We start from the raw sequence: 24,324 nt of genomic DNA on the forward strand, positions 1-24,324 counted from the left end.
TGAAGAAACAGGGACCATTAGAGTTTCATTTATTCTGACATATTTATTCATACCAGTTACCGTAATAATTATAATCTGTGCGCAACATGCTCACTAGCGTTTCATGTGCAATTACCGTAATAACCGTTGTTCTAGTCTACACGCAACATTTTTTTTCCTCATTCCTAAAACGCTAAAATCAGGGACAGCTTCAGCCTGGTCATTAAATAGGGGAACCGTACTCAGAAATCGAGGACGTCAGGTCACCCTAAAAAAAAAAGTCCAATCATTGAGACGTTTAAACATTAGCTCAAATAAAGCACGAGAACTATCTCGAGGCTAGTTTTCATCTTTGGTTGTTCCAATATGGCCACTTAAAAAAAAAAAAAACCTCCTCTGTCAATCGCAGGAATGTCATGATTCAGTCGACTCTGCAAGTCCGGACAGGAGCCAAGAACTCAAGAGCGACAGAGGAACACCAGGAATATGTGTCAGACAAGGGGAGGAAAAAATAAAATTAAAATAAAACAAATAAACGCTAAATCATCACTCTCGTGCAGACATTTGTGGGCGTGCCCCCGTCTAAAGTAGACTATTAGTATTTAAATTAAGTCATGAGGTCAGAGACTGATGTTATCAGCCCATCGTGAGATATTGTTGCTCATTTAATTATTTAGAAACACGTATGAATTGTGTGCATTGCACTGATAGAAACTATGGATCCACTGTGTTTCCATGCATTAAATATACATATACAAAAAACACATTTTCAGAATCAGAATCAGAATTACTTTATCTGATCCCAAGAGGAAATTACTTTTCGTTAAGGCAGCTCCTACTCAAAGTGAACCAGAACAAAGAGCAATGTAGGTAAAAAAGAATGAGTAGGCGATTAGAATACGAATACACGCATCAATGTAAAAAATCTAAGAAAAATATCTACAAGTATAAGTGAACTCGTGTTCTTAGTTGTTTCTCTATAATAACATTATTGCACAGCTTGAATTCATTGCGCATTCTGATATAAATTACGTCTATGATGATTCTTTATGCTGCTAAATTAAAAAATTCATTCATAATTATTTAGATGTTTTTTACAGTCGTGCGTGGGAACAAGTTTATGAACAGTTAAAAAAAAAGAAATACATTTATAAAAGACACTCATCAGTGATTAAAGAGATTTTCTGCTTCATTTGCTCTAAACCGCTTTGTTTGTTGGCAAACATCAACACCTGCATATATAATTCAAACTGTATCCACGTCCGCACTTTCCCCGGAAAGAGAGTCTTCCAGGTAGGTAGGTAGGGAGGGAGGGAGGAGGAGAAGGAGGAGAAGGAGGAGGAGAGAAGTGAGTGGCCAGGTGAGTGCTACTGTACAGCCATCAGAGAAAACCTTGTAACGAGCCACCGTGCGGCGGTGCGAGGTGAGGAGCGCGCATAAACTTTTTAACCATGGCTTTGACGCAGGAGGCCGTCCTGTCTCTGCTGATAGCGGAGGGCGGAAAAGTGAAGAAATCCGAGCTGGTGGCGAGGTTCAAAGGCGCAATAGACTGCGTCGATCCCGCACAGAAAGAAAGGAACAAGGACATGTTCAAGACGTTCGTCAACGACGTCGCATGCGTGAAAGAAATCGACGGAGTCCGCTATGTCGTGCTGAAGAAAACCTACCAGCGTTTAGTGGAAGGCAAACAGAGCGAGGGCAGCCCTGAGGAAAAGAGGGGGAATGGACAGAGCCCGGAGACAGGTGAGCAGCAGCGCCCACCTGCGCAGGAAGAGAAGACTGAACCCTCCGAGGATAAACCGGATGGACCCTGTTCAGAGGAGGACAGTGAAAGTTGTGACTCGCTTTTTCCTATAGAGATGGCGCTGCAGAGGAGCAAATACCCGCAGCTCAGAGTTAAAAAGATGCTCAACTTTGACATCCACAAGCAGGATACAGATAAACCCAGAGCCACCCAGAGCAAACCCTACGCCCTGCCTCTGAGAATGGCACCCATCACCAGCAGGGTCGAAGTACGCCATGTCAAGTTGGACCCAGAGAACCCTCCCAAAAGTCCAATCTTGGACCAGTTGAGGAGCAAGAAGAGGGCATCTTCGTTGGAGACGGCCCCCAGGAGCAGAAGCAGCAGCCTCGGCTCACCCCAGCTGGGGAGGTCGGCGAAGAGCGCGGCGAAGGCGTCGGAGGAGCCCAGAGACACGAGGATTCCTTCCATGGTTCCCCTGGAGCAGGCGGAGCACGAGTGGATGGTTAAGTGCGCAACCGGCCACTGGAGCCAGGTTTACGGGCTCCTGCTCAGAGACGTCCAGCTGGCCGAGAAGAGGGACTTCATGTCAGGGTTCACCGCTCTGCACTGGGCAGCCAAGTGCGGGAACTGCGAGATGCTCACCAAGATCATGGACGTGTCCAGGCAGAAGGGAATTGACGTGGACGTCAACGTGAAAACGCACGGAGGGTACACTCCTCTGCACATCGCCGCCCTGCACGGCCAGGGCTACGTCATAACCATGCTGGTGAAGGAGTACGGAGCGGACGTCACGGTGAGGGATGACTGCGGGAAGAAGGCCTACCACTACCTGGGCAAAGACTTTCCTTCCGAGGCCGTGAGGGAGATGCTGGGCGAACCCAAAGCGCAGCAGCAGCAGGCGCAGGAGAGGCCGCTGAGCGAGAGAGAGGAGCCGGACTTGTTCCCGGATCTCTCCAAGGGCCTGCACTCGATAAGCCGCCTCTTCCAGCCCAACGTGACGGCGATCAAGAAGAAGAGCAAGCACAGGCTCGGGCTCTACTCCCTGGCCGACGAGGTCATCGAGGAGCGAGAGGAGACCGGCTTCAGACCCAGACTCGCCTCCGATGTTTTCATGTGACGGACGAACTCTTCATTCGGATTAGTGGAAACTTCGATTTGAATCATTTCCATGGCAGTCACCAAACTAAATCAAAGATTTCTTGTTTATTTCTGTGTTATTTATACGTTGAGACATTAATATTTTAAAGTTTAAAGCGTAATTTTCATACTGATAGACACAGACAGACACCTGGAAAAGCAGATGTGACGCTCACACTGAATCATCAAGACTTCTGAATCAGCAGATTTGTAGTTTGAGATGTTGCTTTCATGACGTGTGTCTCAGACATTATTCAGGAGGATCCTGTGAGTCGTCCTGTTACTCACACGTCTGAATTGTTGACATCAATGACTTCCACTTCAGTTTGTGTCGTTAAATTCAGCCCGAGTTTCACCAATGAACCGGTGCTGGGGTCATTTTATGATAAACTCTCATTCTGACTTTTTAAAATCTCCTCTTCGTTCTGTTTTTGATTTGAAAATAGGAGTCAAAGCTGACGGGAAGTTAACGCAGGACAAAGAACTTCTGTTACTCATTTACCGATATCAAGACTTGACTTGCTCCCTGTTTCTCAGATAAACACAGAACGATTTCAAGACTCAAACGTGCACAAACCGAAACTCAGAGGCGAATAACACAAACCTCAGGCAGCACTGTCATAAAGTAACAGAATAAAGATAAATAAATAAAGAAAATGAGGCAGATTAAGAGGAATGACCCCCTCACTCATCACGTCACTCACTTTGACATGTATTTAACGGTGTGAAAGCTTTAAGGAGAAACAAATGTCCTGGAGGGAAACTGGATTTCAATAAAAAATTTACTAGAAAACGGGTTAAAATGTGTGTGTTTGGTGAAGACGTGTGCAGGTGCTCCATAAATCATGTGAAACCGTCTCTGAGGCTGGTTTTGATGAGGCTCACCAGGAGCCAGAGGGGGAGAAAATAGCAGCACTCAGAAAAGCTACTCGTCCTCTGGTTGACCTCATCCCATCGTCAGCTCGTCCTCGACTCCTCTCCTCCTTCGTGTCTCGTGATGTCACTTCCCCGCCAGTCGAGGGTGTCAAGTGCGTGTCAAGATGAAGCTTCATTCATCTTTCGGGCCTCTGGGGTTTTTTATATGAAGCGAATGTTGTTGTTTTTTCTGCAGCTGCTGTGAAGTGTGTGGATAAAGGCCACGAGCTAGAAACAGGAAGAGGAAGAGAGGGGGGGTCGGGGGTGATGTGTGAACTCAGAAGTGTCAAAAGTAAAGATATACTCATTCTGAAATAGTAAATGTGAGTTCAGGAAGTGATTTGTCATTTTGCTATTAGATATGGTAGAATTAAAATACACCAGCATAAACAAATAGACTGATCAGTGTCCAGCAGCTTCATCACATAGAAACTGATATAAAATATAAATAAATAACATGCAAACTAAAGGTGCTGTATTATATAGTAATATAAATACATAATATGCAAACTAAAGGTGCTGTGTTGTATAATAATATAAATACATAATATGCAAACTAAAGGTGCTCTATTGTATAATAATATAAATACATAATATGCAAACTAAAGGTGCTGTATTGTATAATAACATAAATGCATAATATGCAAACTAAAGGTGCTGTATTGTATAATAACATAAATGCATAATATGCAAACTAAAGGGTCTGTATTGTATAATAATATAAATACATAATATTCAAAATAAAGGTGCTGCATGTCCCTCTGTAATGTGTTTTAGAGTCCACAGTAAAATCTTATTTGATGTTTCATACGTCCTGACTCCATAGAATATACTGGTATCTGGCCCAAACTTGAACTGACTGCTTAAATATGTTCTTTTTTACTCATTTTATGTCCATTGAAACGCTTTCTTAAATCTTCACGTCTATATATATATAAAAAAAGTCTAATCAACCAAAGATTTCGCGACCCCTCTGCAGTACCTCTGCTGAACCCCTAGGGGTCGTGGACCCCCTGTTGAAGACCCACGCTTCAATTTGAGGTTTTGCCTTCAAACTGGGTCACTCACGAGAAGGAAGTGGAAAAAGTGTGTCAGTGAGGCAGAGTATCGTTTTGACAGAATTTATTGCATTTTTATTATCATCTTATCTCATCTTCTGTAAATGCTTTTCCTTTAAAGAGTCGTGCACCAAACTGTGCTGCCCAAATTTTATGCAAGTATTTGGATAATGTTGCTGTTTCTCTCAATAACAACGTCCTCCCACAGCTTTGTTACCTAGTTTCACCGTAGACATCAGTGGCTTCCAGTGTTCAGAAGGAGATTAAACTGTATTAAACTATTATTTTCCCCTTGGACCCGTCACTTTACGTCCTGGGTATGATTTCTGACAGTATAACAGATAAATAATTCTAAATCTTTACTAAGAATACTGCTTAGAAGAGACGATAACAGCTTCCTGGCTAAAACCACAACCTCCCCGAATTACGCAATGAAAAAGAAACAGGGTGAAAAATGTGTTTATTATGGAGAAAATCACAGCAAGACTGAAAACAGATCCTGTCTGGTCATTACTAAGACACCAGTTTCTATTTCTCCTCCAGACACCGAGGCCAAGGTTAAGAGGAGGAACAGACTATGGGATGTATGTTGCACATGTATAATGACACTTACGGGTAATTGAAAAGATCTGATATGTAACAAAATCAGAAAAAAGGCTTGAAAAGTAGCTGTATATGTTGTGCATCTCCTCTGTATTTGTTGTGTTTGTGCTTATGTGTATATGTCAAACTAAAAACGAGTTAAAAAAAAAAAGTAGCACAATAACCTGTAAGTAACAACAACTATTTACGATTACGATTTACGATGTTTACAATGTAAACGGGAATAAGTTCAATTCGAGCACGTCTGCTGTTTATTCGCGGGTCTCTGTTGTGTTCTGTCCACTTTTCTTTCTTAAACAGTAAAAACTATTTTCATTGATAAAATGCAGTCACCTAGGGGTCTGCGGAGGTACTGCAGGGGGGTCATGAAATCTTTGGTTGATTAGACAATTTTTAGACAATTTTAGACAGTTTTTCTTTAAATACACATTAACATAAATCCAGTAAATATCAGCAGATGAGACGGTATGTTTATGTTTGCAGCAGGTGCACGGCCAATCTACTGTACACATAATTGAAATAAGGAAATGAATATTTGAACCTGTGCAATATTTGAAAAGCTTAACACTGAATGCAACATGATAATAATAACGTATATTCATAAACAGCACTAGTTTAATATAGAACACGTATTGTAGGTGGGAGGGTCCCTGTTTAATCTCTCCATCAGTTTGGGAAAAACGTTGAAGACACTGATTTAAAGGCTGAAAAAATATTTTAAATTTAGCTAGTACGGAGACGGTATCAGATTAGCTTAGTTTAGCTTAAGAATGGAAACAACCAGCTACCAACGATTTGGCGCTGCCATACTTAACCGGTTCACTCTCCCTTCCACATCCTCCAGAATAAGGAGGTCAACATGCAACCTGAAGGCCTTTGTTCCTCCTGGATACAGCCAAGCTTTGTGCCTCTATGAGCTAAACCAAACAAAACTGTAACTTGATATAGAGCCTTACAGACATGGGAGTGGCACTGCTCTTCACGCAGCAGAATAAAAACATTTTCCAAACTACTCCCTTAAAGTTAATTAAGCGATCTTATCAGTTTATCTGTTTTTGTTGCAGAGGATTTGACTGGACTTGTCTCCTCCACTTGCACAAGTGTGAAAGGGTGTAAAACGGTAACATCTGCATGTGCAGGGCGACACCATTTAGACTAAATGTATCGCCGTAAATCAACCTTTTTTTAAACCGCATACGCGACGACAGTGACAACAAAACACTGTGAACAGCCATCGTAAAAATAGATTTCATGGTCGGCCAGGTGTAGCTACCAAATGACGTGAGGTCTGGAATGCGTTAAGGTAATTAGAGCAGAGCTTCAGCACAAATATGGAGGCAGTAAATGACGCCGATGTACAGCTTTTGCCATTCTTGCCCATTGTTAAAGCCTTTGTTAATCTGCCGATCTATAACCGAGCTGAGCAATGAGTGCCAGGGGCTGGAGGTTGACTGAAGGCGTGCTGACATTCCTGCAGGCGTAAAGAGTTCAGAGTTCAGGCTGACAAAAAAAAAAAAAAAAAAAAAAGGGAGCGTTGAATCTGGGGCACCTGGTGCAGTGATCACTGAATTATCTCCAGATCACTCCCATATATTCAGGTCATTTTAACACACGAAGCAGTAAAACTCCACCTTAGCTGGAGTTTCAGCTGTGTTTCCTGCGTCAGTTTTGGAGACACAGTCAGTGATTATCTGTCACGAAGCTCCTCATTATCCGGGCAGTCTGGAGGAAATGCCTCCGCAAGTCTTTAAACCGTCCTTGTCCCGTCTCCTGGTTGTTGTCTGTCTAAACTTAACAGCCGTGCTGTCGTATCACCGCAAGGTCTTTTTTCTTTCTTTTTAGAATCCCCTGGGTTGTGTTTTATGTCTTTTCTGCTTCTGTGGGAATCTGATTAAAAAGTGTTGTTGTGTTTGCAAGGAACACTAAGTGCTGTGTGTCATTGTGGTGACTCATCAGAGGATGGACATGGGCGAGGGAGTCCTGTGGTGTTCGTGTGTGTGTGTGTGTGTGGGGGGGGGGTCTTAGAGGGGAGGGGCCTCTGTAAATCATCCCACAGATACTTGATCAGTTTGGGATCTAGTGAATTTGGAGGCAACACCTCATGTTTTTATGAGTTGCTCCTGAGTGTGTCAGGCTGCATCCTGCTGGGGGAGTGTCATTGCTATGGGGTGGGGGGGTAACAGGTCCGCATGTCTAAGTAACAGCCACACCAATGAATGCCAGGTCCAAACGTTTCCCAGCAGATCACTGAATTGTTACAAAACGGTTTAAATGTTTTTAACGTCTCCTGTGGTCAGTGGTCATAATGTTGTGGCTGATGCCGGTGTTGTGCTTGTGACTGGAGGACAGAGTTCATGGGTTGTGACTTGGTTGCTAATCGTCGTTCTCGAGTACAACACACACCCTGAGGGACATGTTGACCTGCTCTGTGTTCAGTAAACCACACGTTAGCTTAACGTTAACGCGTGGCCTCTAGCAACTTCTCTGCTTATTATAGAGCTGGAAGCAGGGGGCAACTAGCCTAGCTTAGCATTAAAGCTGGAAGCAGGGGGTGACTAGCCTAGCTTAGCATTAAGTTCTGGAAGCAGGGGGTGACTAGCCTAGCTTAGCATTAAGTTCTGGAAGCAGGGGGTGACTAGCCTAGCTTAGCATTAAAGCTGGAAGCAGGGGGTGACTAGCCTAGCTTAGCATTAAGACTGAAAGCAGGGGGTGACTAGCCTAGCTTAGCACTAAGACTAATAGTGTATTCATTTTCTACAATTAAAAGTTTTAAATATATGTTTATAAATTTCTGCCTCGTGTCGTCTTATCTGTTTGGTTTATAATTTGTGTAACTTAAATAACTCAAATTCATCTCATCATTATAGTAATAATATTAGTTAATATCATATATATAAGATTTTTTCCCCCCAAAATTTTAAATTTCACTTTGAGCTCAAATAAAATATAAATATTAAAGACACCAAGTTTCATTTCCAACATTTCACAGCTTCTTGTTGTTGTTTATATTCAGACAAGACAAGAATGAATTTTGTGGATTTTGCTTGTTCACTTATTTGTTTATTATATGCACAAAAATGGACAAAAAAAAAGGTTGTTCTGCTGCAAAACGCGGAACAATTGATGCACATGTTAAATATTACATCAATAGATTCATCTAATGTCCAGGAAGACATGCAATAAGTGTCCTGCATGTAAGACACTGAGATACTAAGGATATTGTTTTTTTTAATATATATATATAATATTTTATTTTATTTTATTTTAATCTAATCTTATTTTATTTCCTCTTTCCTATTTCTACCTTCATGTGCAATGACGCTACTGTGACCAACAAATTTCCCTTGTGGATCATTAAAGTCTAATTCAGTCGTGCAACAAATCCTCCATGTTTTACACCTGTGGTTACCATAGAGACATAGTATTTGATATTCAAACTTTATGACCTTTTTCATGTCTCATCTCCATCGGCCTCTCTATGCACACGATGTTATATTCTTTTATACCTTTGTCTCTCCCAAAATTAAACACGAATGCATTAAACTCGTATGAACCCTTTATACTTACAGATGATGAAGCTTTCAAAGGGAAATTTGACAATACGTTGCTTGTCCTGTAGATGGCAGAGTTGAGCTCTGAATGGGAAGATCCAATGTCGACGATGTAAAACTGCTCAAACAGCTTGAATGTTATAAACCGTACGTGCATTAAGTCTATGATGCCTCCTCCACTAAATCACTTCCTACAGCTCAGGCCGAACGTGTGAGTGTGTGTTTGTTTGTGTGAAGTAAAACAAATCATTTAAACTTGAAATGAGAAACGCGGTGCAGCTGAAGGAGAGCTTAATTTATTCACAATATTACAAACATCGAGGAATTTAAAACTCCAAACAGGCACAAAGCAACAACTCCCAACAGAAAACAGGACAGCAAGAAAAAAATAAAATAAAATAAAATAAAAAGGACTTAGAAATGTCTCTGCTGTCATCACCGTCGCCTGGAACTCACTGAAGTGTCTCCTTCTTGGCAACTTCAGTATCACACATCTCCACCTTTTCCTGCGGCTTCGACAAAGCTTCGACTCAAAGGGGAGAAACACAAGAAAGGACTCGGGAAGTCGCCAAACAGTTTGTTTGTGTGAGGAAGAGCTAGAACGAGTATTTATCCACGCGCCGCTTATTGTTTGTTGGTCTTTCTTCCGCACACTCGAGGAATTCCAGCTGAGAGAACAACACGAGGGTCTTTTCTAAAGCTTCAGCCCTGCGTCAGCGCAAAGACCCAAACAGGAACACGTTTGTTTAGCCCAGTGGAAACGGACACAAATCTCCAGAGAAATGTTTCGGGGCTCGGGGTGGAGGTGTAGAAAGCGCTCACAAAAAAACAACAAAAAAAAAACAAACAAAACAAAACAAAAAACATATATTTAAAGGTGTGTTTTCTAAAGTCTGAGGAAAAAAAACAGTTTTTATTGTAGCACATGTTGTAGAATTTTAATAAAATTTAGATTTTGATCATTTCATGACTTCACTGTTTTTCTGTTCTAACCTCAACACACACACACACGATAAAGACACTGATGATCACTCACAACTCACGTTATTCTTCAACACATCTCATGTCTCTGGCTGAACTGAAGAAAAATGAATACGACCATAAAAACTAGTGATGAATAATAACATAAAAGCATTTGTTTTTAAACTGTGGGGGAGTGTGTGTTTTTTATCATTATTATTATAATTATTATGATGTAAATGTGAATAATCCTGCAGGGTTCTGTTTGTCTGAGAGGGAGGTAGAGAATAAAAGATTAGTTTAAGACACCTGAAGTGAAGATTGTGGACGTTGCTCTTATATATAAAAGCATTTCAAGTATCACTTCTGGATAAAAAAGGGGGTAAAATATTCAGTGTCTAAGTACGTTTAAAGTTGTTGGGTGTGCTTGTGTACCTTCTTCTTCTTCTTCTTCAAAAAAAAGATCATTCAGCTTTCCTACTTCAAATGGACGAAGGAGAAACGTGTGTCAGTGGATGGAGTACGTAAGGCTTCTTTCTCTTGAAATTACTTTAAATCTGATTTGAAGAAATGTGCATTTATGTATTTTTTTTACAAAGTGCTTTTTTTTCATTCACCTTTTTTGGTTTTTAGTGCCTTAATTTGAAACATATTTAAAAATAAGAACATTTGCAAAAAAAAAAAAAAGATTAAATCTACTACGTCTATTTTTTTACATTTTACTAACATGATACAGTACAACACCGTCTCTCAGGCCGTCCCGCTGCTTAAAATACAATCTTAAAGCTTATAGTAGGTTTCCACAGGTGCAGTTACGGGGCTGTAGGACGATCATCTCCATGATGAAGAGCGAAGGACAGCGTCTGGGATGCTAACGGAGGCGGAGAGGGAACGTAAAGTTTCTGCACAGCAGCTCTCTGATCGGAAATGTTCCACAATATCAAGGCACACAGAAAAAAAAACAGCTCAAGCCTTTTCAAACGCATGAAAACATTTACAGCATCAAGTCTCTCTGCACGCGGCTAAAGGTGCAGACGGCGTAGATTAACAGAAAAGTCAATTTCTCACTGCATGTACCGCCTGTATTTGTGATTGGACTTGCAGCACGGCATTGTCGGTGATCTCTCAGACGTCGTGACGGGGTGCAAAGGAATTTCCTCTTTCTTTTGCACGAGGCATCTTCGTGGAAAAGCTCACGGGCTGAGGCTGTTGGAGAGGGCCTCCAGCTGCTCCTCCGCCAGCCTCTGCCTCTCCTCCAGGTCCTTCTGCCGGATCAGCAGCGAGGCCTTGGTCTGGACGTAGCGCCGGTAGTCCTGCAGCTGCTCGGCGGACAGCTGGCGCGACAGGAAGGTGGAGACCAGGTTCTCTCGGCGGTCCAGGTTGTCCTTGAGGTCTTTGGCGTCCTCCCTCTGTTTGCATAGCAGACGGTGGCGACTGTCCAGAGATTGCTGCGCGGAGACACAGAGAAGATGCAGTTTTAAGACAAAGATTGATTGGTGACACCACCTTCAGTGCGATAGAGGACGGTGAAAGTTGGAGGATCATGTTTCAAGCGCACACAGGACAGTAGGTGCAGTGTTCCCTTATGTCAACAGAGGGCAGGGTAGATACAAAATGTCATCGAAACTCCGGGGCTGGAGTTTCGGTGAGTCAGTGTAAATACCAGCGTTGCTGATAACAGCAAGAAAAAGAAGCGAGCCTCTATAACTCCACCGTATGTTTACAGGTGGACAAAGTCACGAGGAGCTTCCTCAGGGATAAATATAGGAATCTAACGCATCCATGCAAAGAAAAAAATAAATCCATGCTGAACGTACGTGGAGGCCCAGAGAAAAGATAAGCTGAATAAGTTGAATGTTTGAAATAATCAGTTCTAATGAGCAGTAGCTATCTCAGATGACATTCAAGCAATCATTTGGAAACTCCTTTTTTTTTTTAATCGAACGTAATCTTCAAATGCTTCACAAATGACCTGGTTCAAACACAGATAAGCTAAAAATATACATCAGTGATTTATCTCAGATAAAAACACACACAAAAAAGAAAAAAACAAAAAAACCCCCGGCAACATTTTCTAAATTCCACACAGTGAGAAACCTTGACTCCATTAAAAGTCGCCCTTCAACTTTTCCCAAGTGGCCTGTTTGCTGTTCTAAAGCAAACAGGAGGAGGAGGAGGAGGAGGAGGAGGTGGAGTATAGCTGAGGGCATGGGAGCAGCCGCGCACGTCTAACACTTACGGTCATCTTTTTTTTTTTTTTTTTTTGGAAACAGAAGTTCCAGATGAACTGCAGTGACTCGTGAGGTGTGTGAGGGTGACATGACATGGCAGCCCTCAGGAGGAGCTGACCGCATGCTTTTCCTCGCATGCATCGGTGTATATGTGTAAACAGCAGCGGGGTGTGGTGTGGTGGGGTGAGGCGGGGGCGGGGGGGGGGTGGAGCGGTGGAGCCAGGAGCGTGAACACAATCACAATACGGCGAGAATGAAACGCAGGTGGAGCATTAGAGAAGATTAACAGTTCCAAAAGTTGACCTTTAATCTGAAATATTTTCCCTAACAGTGATTAACTGCGTCGGTAATGATCTGTGAAAGACAAAGAGCGAATATTATTTCCACTGGATTTATACACTTCATGCAATTACGCAATGTGGTGTGAATAATGTCTGTGGGCATCGGTTGAACTGAAGCTGACAGAAAATACGTCAAAAAAGAAAAAGGGAAAAAGTGATGAAAGGATTATGTGATTTTTGCAAAAAACACTTCAGAAGAAACCTTCCAGAAAAGTGCATCAAAGTCAGGAGGACACTGGGAAGCTGATACTAGCTGCATTTCAAAATAAAAGTGATATTTCTGAAGTTTGGATAAAGAAATTCCCATAATTCTCTTAAATTCTCGTCACTTTGAGGAAGATGGACATCAAATGAACTGGTCACATGACCTCCTGCATCGTCTCTGGTGACGGGGAAATGCGGAAAAAGTGTTTCCGTTGCACTTTTGCGATACGCTTTTATATCGATACGTCTGAAAAATCATCTCATGAGAGCGTAGAAATGTTTTAGCGAGGTTTGTTGCCAAATTTTTCTTGCAGTATTTAGGTTTTACGCATTTCTAGGGGTGATGGAAACGCAAAAACAAATGTCGCACGGAACAAAAGTCCGATGGGACTGGGGAACTCCGGTAATTTCTAATAATGATGGAGGTCGTCTATGATCTTAATCTCACGTAAATTGTCCACGTCCGTGATGATTCTCGTAACAGAAAGGTCCTCTGACAAAACTAATCCATTGTGAATTGACATCTCTGTGATTTAGGGCTGAGTTTTTGCTATAATTCAAAGTTTGGACAGATGTTAGAGCACGAAGTCGACCAGGGATGAAATCATTAAATCATCCATTAATGTGTTCATTTGTAAAGGTGGAGCTGATTTAAACACCGACAGGTTGTTGGTAATTTATTCCTTGAGATAAAATATATAAAAAATATATTTTTATCATCCATTATAATGTGCCAAGTAATTAAACCCGCAGAGTGAGATGGAAAGTAGCAGAGCCACAACAACGGAACGTGAACAAGTAAAACACAGAGTCTGTTTATCGCGTGCGAATTCGCCAGAAGAAGCACAGACATAGGGGACGGTATTTGAATCACAGGACGTCCTCAGGTGAAACTGATCGCGTGCAAACAGGACTAAAGACCATGTAGAAGATGAAACCACGCTTGAAAGGAAAAGGAAGGAACGAAGGAAAAGGACGTCGTAGAACCTCACACATGTTCCTCACCTTCTCCTCAGCGTCCGTGTCCTGGTCCACGGTGCTCAGGGCGTTCTGGACCCGGGCCAGCCGAGCAGAGAGGCACAGCAGAAGGCTGACCACCCTCTCCAGGTCCCCAATGAACAGGTTGTACCTCTCCAGCTCCATGGGCTGACAGCGCTCACCGACCAGCACCTCCAGCGCCGCCCCGCGGGTCACGTTCTCCTGCACCTCCGTCTGGAGGGCGCCGCGCGTCGTCTCCAGCGAACGCAGACGCTCCTCGACGTAGGACACCAACAAACGCTGTCAATGGAATCGGAAGAGGAGGACATCGTGAGGCAGCATCCAAAGCAAAGTGTGTAAACGAGGAAACCAGTCGACATCTTCATGAAAAAAATAACATATAAACAGAATCTCTTTTATAAAAGCTGCATCTGAGTCTTCAAACGCTCAACCTCAACAACACCTGTTGTGGTCTCATGAAGTAGCAACAGAAACGGTTAAATGCTAACGTAGGGCAAAAGTTGCACAAAAAAAACCTTGGGATCCACTGGTAAAGAGTAATATGTGCAGGGCAGCCAGAAAAGAAAGGAGAGATTACTCGCTGAGCCAAACATTAGACAAGTGGGAGAATGATAAGAAGCAGAGAAGAACATCGAGCGATAAGGGAGACACAGCTGTCTCTGCATGAAATGAATCCACTTAAGGCCAAATAGCATCCAGGTGGTACCAATAAGAAATCACCAGAGTTTCCAAATGAGACTAAAGTGATGCTTTAACTTTGGCCACATGATATTATCTTTATTATAGATTATTTCTCTTCTGAGAAGTGTGAGGGGATGAGCTTCAGGATTTCAACGTGTTACAAAAAATAAAATATATATATATTTTTTTTACCTTCTTCTCTGTGATGTCAGCTTTACTTTGCAGGTCTGTGCTCTGAGGTTTCTGGCTGTCAGAGGCAGATGGACAAGGAGCTGGTTCAGACCCTTCAACCGTTTCACCACCGCTACAAAAAGGGGAAACACGTGGACGTCAGAACAACTTTTCTCGCTGCACTCGGTTCCTTTTCAGCACAACACAATGGAGGTGCTTTTTTTTTTTTTTTAAAGTAACTTCTTGAAATGCAGCTGCACATTCTGCGTCCCGTACGAGCAGAAACCCGAGTGCAACACTCAGGTACAGGAGTAAGCAAATAGCCAGGTGTGTCTGTGCACGTGACGCAATAAAAGGTAACACAGCACCGGCGGAGCTCCGCTCTGGAGCCATTAGACCCAGTGTTGAGTTTCACGGAAACGCATTTAAACATAAGCTCTAATTAACTCGGCCCTGGCTGCATGCCACGCTCTCATAGTTTGGACACACAGATACATTATATAGTCACCTGGAAGGATGGAAAGTCGAGGATTAGTTTTCACCGTGCCAAGTCTTTCTTCTCAGGGGCGTGTTGTGTGCTCCAAATGATGCAATGCAATTTAGTGGAAATTACTGGGAACTACACTACCGGTCAAAGGTTTTAGAAGTTTCTTTTATTCTTTTTTTTATTGAAATGTGTGCAGCTTAACGTTTCCTTTTACTCTGAAATGAAAGCATAGACCAAATAAACAACTGGGATCAATGTATAACCCAAAACAGTAACTATCTTTAGCTGATTTATTGATGTGAACACACTTCAAATCAATTATTTTTAAGAGAGTTCTTCACAATTGTGTTGCACAAGTTCCCAGAAATGTGTAGCACTTTGCAGCTCCACGGGGTTAAAGTCTAAACTGGGCACGTTCTCAAGCCTCCCTTCTTGTTTTTATCCTGAGGTAGATCTGGTAGAGCTTGGACTTAAGTTTTGGGTCATTATCTTGCTGAAGGATGAAGCAACTCTACCAGAGGATGCTTCGTGCTGTCCTAAAACTTTTCACCGGTAGTTTATTTACGTGCACCAGAGCTGGGATTAACCCCGAACTTTTACCTTTCTGCAGCTCCTTTCTGCTCCTGTTTCTTCTTGTAGTGCTCCTCCATGAGCAGCGTGTCCTCCGACAGCAGCTGCTCCATCAGCATCAGCGCCGTCTTGCGATTGGCCAGCGGGTACAGCACTCTGGCCAGCGACTGGTCAGCTTCAACCACCGCTTCTACGAGCTCCTCCCAATGAGGTCTGTCATCTGATGGCTTCTCCGGGCTCTCAGTCTCCCCCTCCGGCGTTCCCCTCTCCTCCACCTCCTGGGGTTTTTCTCCCACCTTCTCGCTTCCCGCTTCCCGGTCATCCGCCTCCTCTTCCGCTTGCTGACCGACGTCTGCTTCCGAGACGGACGCGCAGGGAGACGCGGAGGTTTCGATCGCCTGCTTCGGAGGGACCGAGCTGGAGCACTCGTCGAAAACGTTGTCGACCAGCGGTGAAGTCGGGACGTCCTCCTTGAGCTCTTCTTCTGGTGGGAGGATCCACAGTGAGGGATCCGTGGTGACGCCGCAGCTCAGAGACACCTCGTGGTTTGAATCTGGCAGGGCGTCGTCGCTCGGTTCGTCCACCGACTGCTCCCGCTCCGTTCCGGCAACGGAAGAAGAACCTCTGACTCTGCAGGAAGAATCACACCTGGGTTACTTTAAAATTTCCAGGATCGACATTCAAACGGAAGAAAGCGGCAAATACAATGAGCCTAATTGTTTAAAAGTGGAAGCAACTGCATAAAAAGAAAGTCTAATCTTACCTGGAGCTGGGCCTGCTTTCACAAGGCAGCTTTGTCTGGACGGGGGAGGACGAGGCGGGTTTGAGTTCACTCTCGCTGATCTCTAGACCTCTGGGGGACGACGGGTTGGAAGAAGTCTCGCTCGGTGGTCTGCTGGACCTGAACTCCTCCGTGACCGGGCCGTGGTATCCGGGGGAGGACTGAACCCTGGCCCGAGACGAGGAGGAGGAGGTCGGAGAGGTGGATCTACTCGTCGTTCCTGTCGTCGCGTCCCCCGGTTCAGAGTTCCACTTCAACAGGGGTTTCTTCTGGGTTTGGTTTTGCGCCTGTCCCTGAGTGGCTTCTTTTTCCGTTTGCTCCAACACATACTGTTTATTCCTGCCTCTCTCCTTCCCCTGGGCTTCTCTTACTGGATCAGTCAAATTTCTCCACGATTGATCCAGCTGCTCAGAACTTTTACTCAGGGAGTAGGAGAGTTTCGGTAACTTTGACGCCCCCAGCTCTTCCATGGATTTCCCCCGCTGAGCAACCACGCGGATGCGCTGCTGGTCCTCAGGGGCCGGATCCACAGAGGCCTCCTCCTCAGCATCTTTCTGGGAACTGAAATTAAATTACATGTTTAAGAGGTATCCAGATTAACTTTGAATACTTTTCTCAGTTATTCTCTTATTCTATAGTCAAAGCGTAAATCTGTTGAAAGGAATGTTGGCCAGAGCACGTGGATGTTGACTTTCCAGAGCCACAAGTTGAGATTTATCGCCAGTGCCACTGCGCACAAATCACTGATCTAATACTCCCCTGACCTAAAACCAATAAGTATGTCCCAGTTTGTCTGCAGCCTGGTACATACCTCCAGGTTTCCATAGTATTAACCGGTAATGGCTCCTCCTCGTAGTCATGTGGCTGCAAAGGAAAGAAAAAGTTAAATATTGCATTTAAGCAAGTTTCATTTGTGTCAAACTAATTTAAATACTGCATTTAGGAGTCAATGTCTTACCTGAAATGCATGTGGTGTAGATGTGGACCGGTTCCTGAAGAAGCTCGGCGGTTCTGGCTGGTCCAGGAGACTCTCGGCCGAGGCGGACTTCCCCTGAGATGCTCCTTGGCTCTCCCTCGGTCTGGACTGATTCTGCTGGCTCACATATTGGCCTGAGCAAGACTGCGCTGAGAAGAACTGGGCGTACCTGTTTTTGTGAGAATCGTCATTAAGAGCATGAATGAACTGCTTGAAAGCGTCCCATGGTATAAAAATAGAGCCAAGCAAGCTTGGTACCTGATGGAGCTGGTGGACGAATCAAGGATGCGGCCTGCAGAGTGGGGTCTGTTGAGCTTCTTCTTCATATTTTTACCTTCGTTATTTCCCGACAGAGGCCTGGCGCCCCAGTCGAACGGTTTCTCCCCGAGTGAGTGCCTCTGCCTGGACGGAGGCACGACGTGAGGTGTTAGCTGCTGAGGTTCGACCACTTTCTGGCCCGTCTTGCGCTCCATGTACTCCACCAGGGCCTTATGCTGCAGGTGTTTCAGGTTCGTCTTCGTGGCGCTAGACGTCGAAAGCGCTCGACCCCTCGTCTCAAACATCTTCCTCCGTGCTGCAACCAGTCCCTGCTCTCCTTGCTGCACGCTCTCCTCCTCTACCTCGCAGTCGACGGCGCTTTCGCTTTCGCTGCCGAACGAGCGGAAAGCCGAGTGGCTGGGGGTGCCGCCGAGCTGGTGGAGTTTCTCCGGTTCGGAGTAGCACATCTTCCTCTGCTCCGCAGTCAGCCTCTTCCGGCCTCCGATTCGCGCCACCTGGGGCTGGGCCACGTTCGCCGGCCTCCCGTTTTCCTTCTCGGTCTCTTCATTCGCCTCCTCCAGGTTCTCTCCGACCTCTTCCTTTATGCTCCCTTTCTCCGTCTGCTCAGAGGCCACGGAAGGAGTGAGCGTGTCCGTGGAAGTCTCCGAGTCCTGCGATGAGGAGAAAGAGTGAATCACTGCCGGCCTCAGCTCGGGTTTCTGTCTGATCCGATGCGGCCACGACAGTTGCAAGTCCTTCCTTTTGAATGACGTCTCCCTCAGGACCTTAGATTGGGCATCCTTCAACTTCTCTTTGTAGTACTTCTTAAAAGAGTCATCCAGGGTGTTGCAGGCAACTTCCCCTCTATCATTCTTGCTAATGTCACCTTGTAAAGAACCATCGTTGTCATTTACTGCCACGTCTCCTTGGCTCGCTTTGTTTAGAGCTGCTTCTCTACCTTTTACGCTAAAATCTGCATCCTTCTTCGGCTTTGACGCCGCCCTGCTGGCTCCAGTGAGGTGGTAGAGAAGAGGTGTTGTTTCTTTGTTAATCCTCTCGCTCGCAACGTCTCCCAAGGGCTGTCGTTTGCCAGTCTTCGCGTGATCGTCCCTCTTGTTGTGGTGGTTGGGCTGCTGTTCGTTGCCGAAGAGTGAAGCGACATCCTTCGTTGGCGTGGCTGGTTGAGGGGGGCAGTAGAAAATCGGGTTGTTCGCCGTGTGGCGGCCCATCTCTCGGTTCTGCGTCACGTCAGTTTCCTCCAAGGCTTCCAGGCTTCGAGAGGCCCGTGACAAAATGAGCGACGGTCTGTGGTTCTCTTGATCCTGGCTCTTGGAGAACACTTCCTTCCCAACGGACGCAGGACTGAAAACCTCGCTCCCGTCTGTAATCGTACCGCTGGAAGAGCGAGAGCTCGCCTGGAGCGGCCGAAAGAAATTATCCATTGTGCTGTGGCATCTCTCTTTTTCTCTCAGTCGCTGGGTTTCCAACGCCGTGGAGATCTCCCTCCCGGATCCGCACACGGACAAAGAGTGCGTCCTCGCTCCGTGTTCAGACAGCTTACACAGCCCCGTGACAAAGTAGAACTGCCCTTTATGCTGGATGCTGCTGCTGATAAAACCTTGGCCTGTATTACAGGGGCTAGCAGCTCGGGTGGGCTCCGAGACCAGCCAGTCGTGAGCAGAGTGGGCCCTTTTGCGTTGACTTTCAAAATGGGTACTGCTTCCACTGGGTTTGCTATGATGGTCTCCATTACACCCACCACCACTTAAGGGCTGTTTAGGTATCAGGTGCTCGGACTGGCTTGATCGGCTTAGGGTGTTTGTTGACTTCTGCTGCTCAGAGGCAGCCTTGTTGTCGGTGATGAAAAGGTATTCTGGGCTCACCGGACCCCTGGCCTGGTCGTGAGGCTGCAGTGGGGGTCGGTAGCTGGGCGGCTGCTGGGGTTGTGGCAGTTGCGGTTGAGAGCCCCTCCAAACGGAGTATGCCGGCTCAGATCTAAAGTGGGAGTTGTTGCTCGCATCTGGGTTGGCTGTCTCGGGTTTTGGGGAAGCCAGAGTCACACCGGTGTGCGAATGGAGTCGATTGTGTGTTCTGGGTGGTTGAGGCTGAGGCTGCTGAGGATGCGACTCAGCACCCTGGTGGTGGACCCTGCTGTTCTCCAAGTTTTTAGTGGCTATGAAGCTATCCAGGCGCGCTGGGACCGGAGGAGGACGGGCGAGAGCGTGAGCGCTTTGTGATGGATTCCCGGAAAGCCCCTCTTGCTTTGAGAGAGCTTTGTTGTTGATGTGGAAAGACTCGTTGTAGTTATGGTGGTTTGCACTGGAATTGTTGTGATACTGCTGTGAGATAGCTTCGACGGAGCGATACAGCTGGTCCATGGTCTTCGAGTCAGACTGTAGAACCTGGGTCGGATGGTAAATGGACTTCACATACTTGAGATCGGCATAGTGGCTGAAGGAGCTGGATTGTAGGTCGTCTGACAGGAAGGGAGAGGAGTAGTCCGGGGCAGTGGACCCACCGGAGAAGGAGCTGTAGGCAGAGTCTCCTTTGCCGTGTTGGTGGTGGGCGAGCTGGTCGACGATGCTGCTGCTGGACTTGGCTGGGGAAAGCCGGCTGACGGGCAGGCTCAGAGGATGCAGGTCCACGTTGCTCATTCTCTCAAAGTGTAAGCTGTAGGAATCCATGAAGGACCGGGGCAAATGGCAGGAAGGGAAGGGCGGGGTTTGTAAATACGGTGTACTTGTATGTGCACTGATGCATGCGTCTTCCTCCTGGGCAAAACTGGGGAAATGATCACCATCAACACATTTGCACCAGGTCGTCGGTCACGCCTGGCGCTGATTAGGTCATTTTCCCGCCTCCTTTTTGTTTACGCGAAGCCTCTTGAGATGGTCTGCGAAAAAAAAACAAAACAAAGAAAAAACAGACTTATCGACGGGAATTCTTAACTCCTGATGCACCGAACGAAGTCAAAGGTGAACTGGTTTGACAAAATGTGTATCCAAACTGCAAATGGAAACAAAAACAGGGAAAGGCTGAGGCTCCTAAACACGCATGTTTGTGTTAAATTATCAGCTTGGCGTGTCATCGAAGCTTAATGGCACAAACAGAAAACAGAAAGAAAAAAAAAACAACAAGACGGGAGGAATGAATAACAGTGGCCATTTTCTGACAATCAGGAAACTTCTGGACCTGGCATTCATTAGTGTGGATGTTACTTAGACATGTAGCCTGCCCTCCACCCCATAGCAATGACACACACTTAATGGAAACAGCCAACCCCAGCAGGATGCAGCCTGACACAGACACACAAAGCAACTCACAAAAAACAGCACAAGGTGTCGACCTGGCCTCCAAATTCACAAGATCCACAATAGAGACCCCTCTTCTCAAAAGTCTCATTCAACATCTTCAGAAGACCCACGTCCATTCTCTGATGAGTCACCACAATTGTTTTCGGAGGCCTAGACAAAACTAGGTCATAATGTTACGGCTGATCGGGGGGGTCATCACTTCCTCCTTCACTGTAAAGTCAAAGCCATCAACGTTATGTGAATATTATAAAGTCTATCGCGGCCTGTTTTTTTTTTTTTTTTGTAGGTCAGTACAACCAACCACCTGCTGAAGGATTCTGTCGGCCTTCGTTTTGCATCACTAAAGCCTCTAATTAAGGGCCTTGAGGTCTCTCGGCGCACGTTGCAGCGCACACATGAAAAAATGTCAGGAATTCCCTCTGAAATATCAGAGGATTAGTCATGTGACAGGTGTATAATGCACTGTTATACAGCAACGTGACCCGTAAAGACACATGCACCTCTTCATTCGAGTACCTGCTTTACTTTTTTTAGACGATAACATGTTTGTTTTGTTGTTTGAAGTAAAAAAATAACCCATAAAAATGTCACAAACACTTCAGATCACACCAGAAATGCTCACTCCTTCAGGAAGATGATGCTTCACACCTGGAACATTAAGACAGTGAATCACTCTCTTATATTTGTACAAGCAACTACTTGTACAAGAGCTTATGACGTGTGCTACATTTCACCATTAAAGCAGATCAAATTAAAATGAAACCACTCATTCTCTATCCGTGGCATGTTTCATCACCTGGATTCTAGTTATTCTTCATAATACACCATTTACTCTAGAAAAAAAAAACAAAAAAACAACAGACCTAATTTTAATAGGGTTGAAGGATTTAAATTAAATCCCTGCAATTTTCTGTCATCATCTTCTATCCTAAAATCTGTCTTCAGGCACAGAAAGCAACCCCCCCCCCATTCAAGTTAATGACAGGTTTAAGTTTTACTCTAATAACAGGACTCTCCCATGACCTGAATGCCTTTTTCTTGACTTTGTCATCAAGTACACATACCTGTCATGCATGCACAAAGGTAAATGTTGCTATTAAAACAAAGGCAAGCCAACCAGTCACAATGACACAAAAAAAAAAAAAAAAAAAAAAAAAAGAGATACCCACAGTGCAGATGCAGCTGATTTAACCTTGCAGTGCAGTTTTTTGGGGCCCGGGAGTGAACACGTTTTCCTGCAGACGGCTCGAGCTGCATCAAAGTGTATCCTAGGAGGTCGCTTTGCATACACACACAAAACCCAACCTCCCAACAGCCTTTTCAAACTACAGTATTAAGGGGGGATCCATGTGTTTATGAAGGGCCTTCTGATCTCTCAGTGTGTGTGTAGCGTCCAACCCTCCTCTTCCCTCTACGAAACTGAGAGAGGCTCCCGAACAGGGGAGCGCTCAAGTGGAAGTGATGGAGGGGACAGGCAGTGACAAAATGTACAGAGAGGAGAGAAGGGGTGGGGTGGGGTGGGGGGGGGGGGGGGGGGGGGGTGAGAGGAGGGAGGAGGGTGAGGAAGAGAGGGTGATCTGCTCCGGACAAATACTCTCACACGCAACGCCACAACAACAAGAGAAGTGAACAATGACAGGAGCAGGAAAACTGGACGCGATGTTAGTGGACTGGGGTTCTCAAACAGCGGCGCGGTTACTCAGCGTCTGGTTTTTTAACTCTAGAGCTCAAGATAATAAAAGAAAAAACTCACCCAAACTCACTGATTGTGCTGATTTCCATCAGAAAAAAACGCAACAAGTTTCACTTTAGAAAAAGGGATTTTTTTTTCAAACGGTTTCCTGTTTCAGGACATCGCTCTTCTTCTTCTTCTTCTTCTTCTTCTTCTTCTTCTTCTTCTTCTGCTCCTGCAGAGGGCCCACACCAAGTAACTAGGAGAGCAAGATATTAGAGGGAAGACTTCTAGCGGGTCCCCTTCCACCGACCTCCCCCCCCCCCCCCCTCCCTCCCGACCTCCCCCCCTCCACCCCCTACAACCACCCACCCACTGCCGAGACCCGAGGCTGCCCAGTTGGAGCCACTGATTGGTCGGACCGATGACGTCCGGCTCTCCGATGCACAATGAGCGCAGCGGAGGGAATATTTCACCGTCGCAGATAGCTGCTGCTGCTGCTGCTGCTGCTGCTGCTGCTAGAGCCGCCTGAACACAACAGAGGGAGAAGAGGGGAGTAGAAAAAAAAAAAAAAAAAAAAAAAAAGAGGCCTCGCATTCCTGGCTGGCTTCAAAGACGGAGCAGAGCCGGGGCGCCATTCATTCCCAAGGCCCTGAGCCCGGCACATGGAGACTGGCCAAGGCAGGAGGGGAGGATGGAGGAGGAGGGGGGAAGTAAGTAAGTAAGGGTGGTGGGGAGGGAGGAAGAGGGTGTATGGGTGACCTCCCAGCCTCCACCCCCCTAAAAAAAGAAAGAAAAAAGTTATCCACCACTATTCCCTCTTAATTTATACAAAGCTAAAACTATTTCTTTTCACTTCACGATTAATGAAAGAAGAAGTTTATCAAAGCCGTGAGGATTCGGTGACGCACACGCACGCCACTAAATCCAGACTGCGATCTAAGCACGCCATAAAGCACTCAAACCAGACACTGATCGGCGTGTTTTATGTTTTATGGGTCGAAGCCACTCTCTCGGTAACAACGTCAGCTTTCAGAAGCTCTTGTCCGATTGTCTGGAGTCGCACAAAGGCCCTTGTTGGCTTCGCTATTGTTTTCCATTGAGCGCTGGTGCTCAGCTATGCAGAGTTGTTGTCACTGTTAACCACGGGCGTCAGAGGCGAAGTGGAAGCAAAGAGATGCAGACGTGTCCCTGTTCCAGTGGCTTTACTTAATAATAATAAAATCATTTAGTTTGTTTTTTTCCATTTGGTTTATGACAGGAGAGAGAGAGCTATAAAAGTTTACTACTGAGGAGTAGAGGCTTAAATTACCTGCCAATGCTCAACATCTGATCATTAAAAATAGATTTGTCTTTGATGTCTCCGGTCAGGCATAACTAACACTGAGCATGGACAGGGGTCTTCTGAAGGTCTTCTCCTGTCAGTGGTTTTAATGTTGTGGCTGATTGGTGCACATATATCATGTGACCGATCAACTCAGGGGCATTAATATTAATATAATCCATGGTGGCATGTAAATGAAGACTTTTCTCCAGGCTGCTGAGCTAAGTACCATATCATGGTGGCTGGTGGAGTGAGTGAGCCTTAAGACCGCCAAGAATTTAAAGACTTTGAAAAAAAAAAACTAAGGTGTCAGGCAAGGACACGTTTTCCGGATTTATAAAACTGAAAATGGAGGGTATGAAATTCTT

The 24,324-nt window shown here is 45.2% G+C and overlaps 2 protein-coding genes across 3 annotated transcripts in view; one reads left to right on the forward strand and one right to left on the reverse strand.

Moving 5' to 3' along the window:
* The first annotated feature begins 1,099 nt into the window (after positions 1-1,099).
* Positions 1,100-4,299, forward strand: LOC125021241 (ankyrin repeat domain-containing protein SOWAHA-like). The gene has a single exon (XM_047607220.1). It carries the CDS (start codon positions 1,431-1,433, stop codon positions 2,838-2,840), a length of 1,410 nt encoding a protein of 469 aa, XP_047463176.1. The 5' UTR covers positions 1,100-1,430; the 3' UTR covers positions 2,841-4,299.
* A 4,968-nt stretch (positions 4,300-9,267) lies between these two features.
* Positions 9,268-24,324, reverse strand: part of shroom1 (shroom family member 1) — a 32,245-nt gene continuing 17,188 nt past the window's right edge. The window contains exons 1-9 of one of the 2 annotated variants that reach the window (XM_047607507.1): positions 22,714-22,944; positions 17,647-20,539; positions 17,371-17,557; positions 17,224-17,276; positions 16,395-16,973; positions 15,662-16,261; positions 14,596-14,707; positions 13,729-14,001; positions 9,268-11,395 (exon numbers count right to left, since the gene is read on the reverse strand). In XM_047607507.1, coding sequence (XP_047463463.1) covers positions 11,141-11,395; positions 13,729-14,001; positions 14,596-14,707; positions 15,662-16,261; positions 16,395-16,973; positions 17,224-17,276; positions 17,371-17,557; positions 17,647-20,330 — 4,743 coding nt within the window. In that variant the 5' untranslated portion in view covers positions 20,331-20,539; positions 22,714-22,944 and the 3' untranslated portion in view covers positions 9,268-11,140. Of the gene's footprint in view, positions 11,396-13,728; positions 14,002-14,595; positions 14,708-15,661; positions 16,262-16,394; positions 16,974-17,223; positions 17,277-17,370; positions 17,558-17,646; positions 20,540-22,713; positions 22,945-24,324 lie in introns of those variants that run through there. The other variant, XM_047607506.1, reaches the window with a different exon arrangement.

The sequence above is a fragment of the Mugil cephalus genome, chromosome 15 (genome assembly GCF_022458985.1).
Source record: "Mugil cephalus isolate CIBA_MC_2020 chromosome 15, CIBA_Mcephalus_1.1, whole genome shotgun sequence".
In the NCBI taxonomy this organism is placed as follows: domain Eukaryota; kingdom Metazoa; phylum Chordata; class Actinopteri; order Mugiliformes; family Mugilidae; genus Mugil; species Mugil cephalus.

Coding starts and splice junctions, on each gene's coding strand:
- LOC125021241 (XM_047607220.1), top strand. CDS start 1,431: ATGGCTTTGACGCAGGAGGCCGTCCTGTCTCTGCTGATAGCGGAGGGC.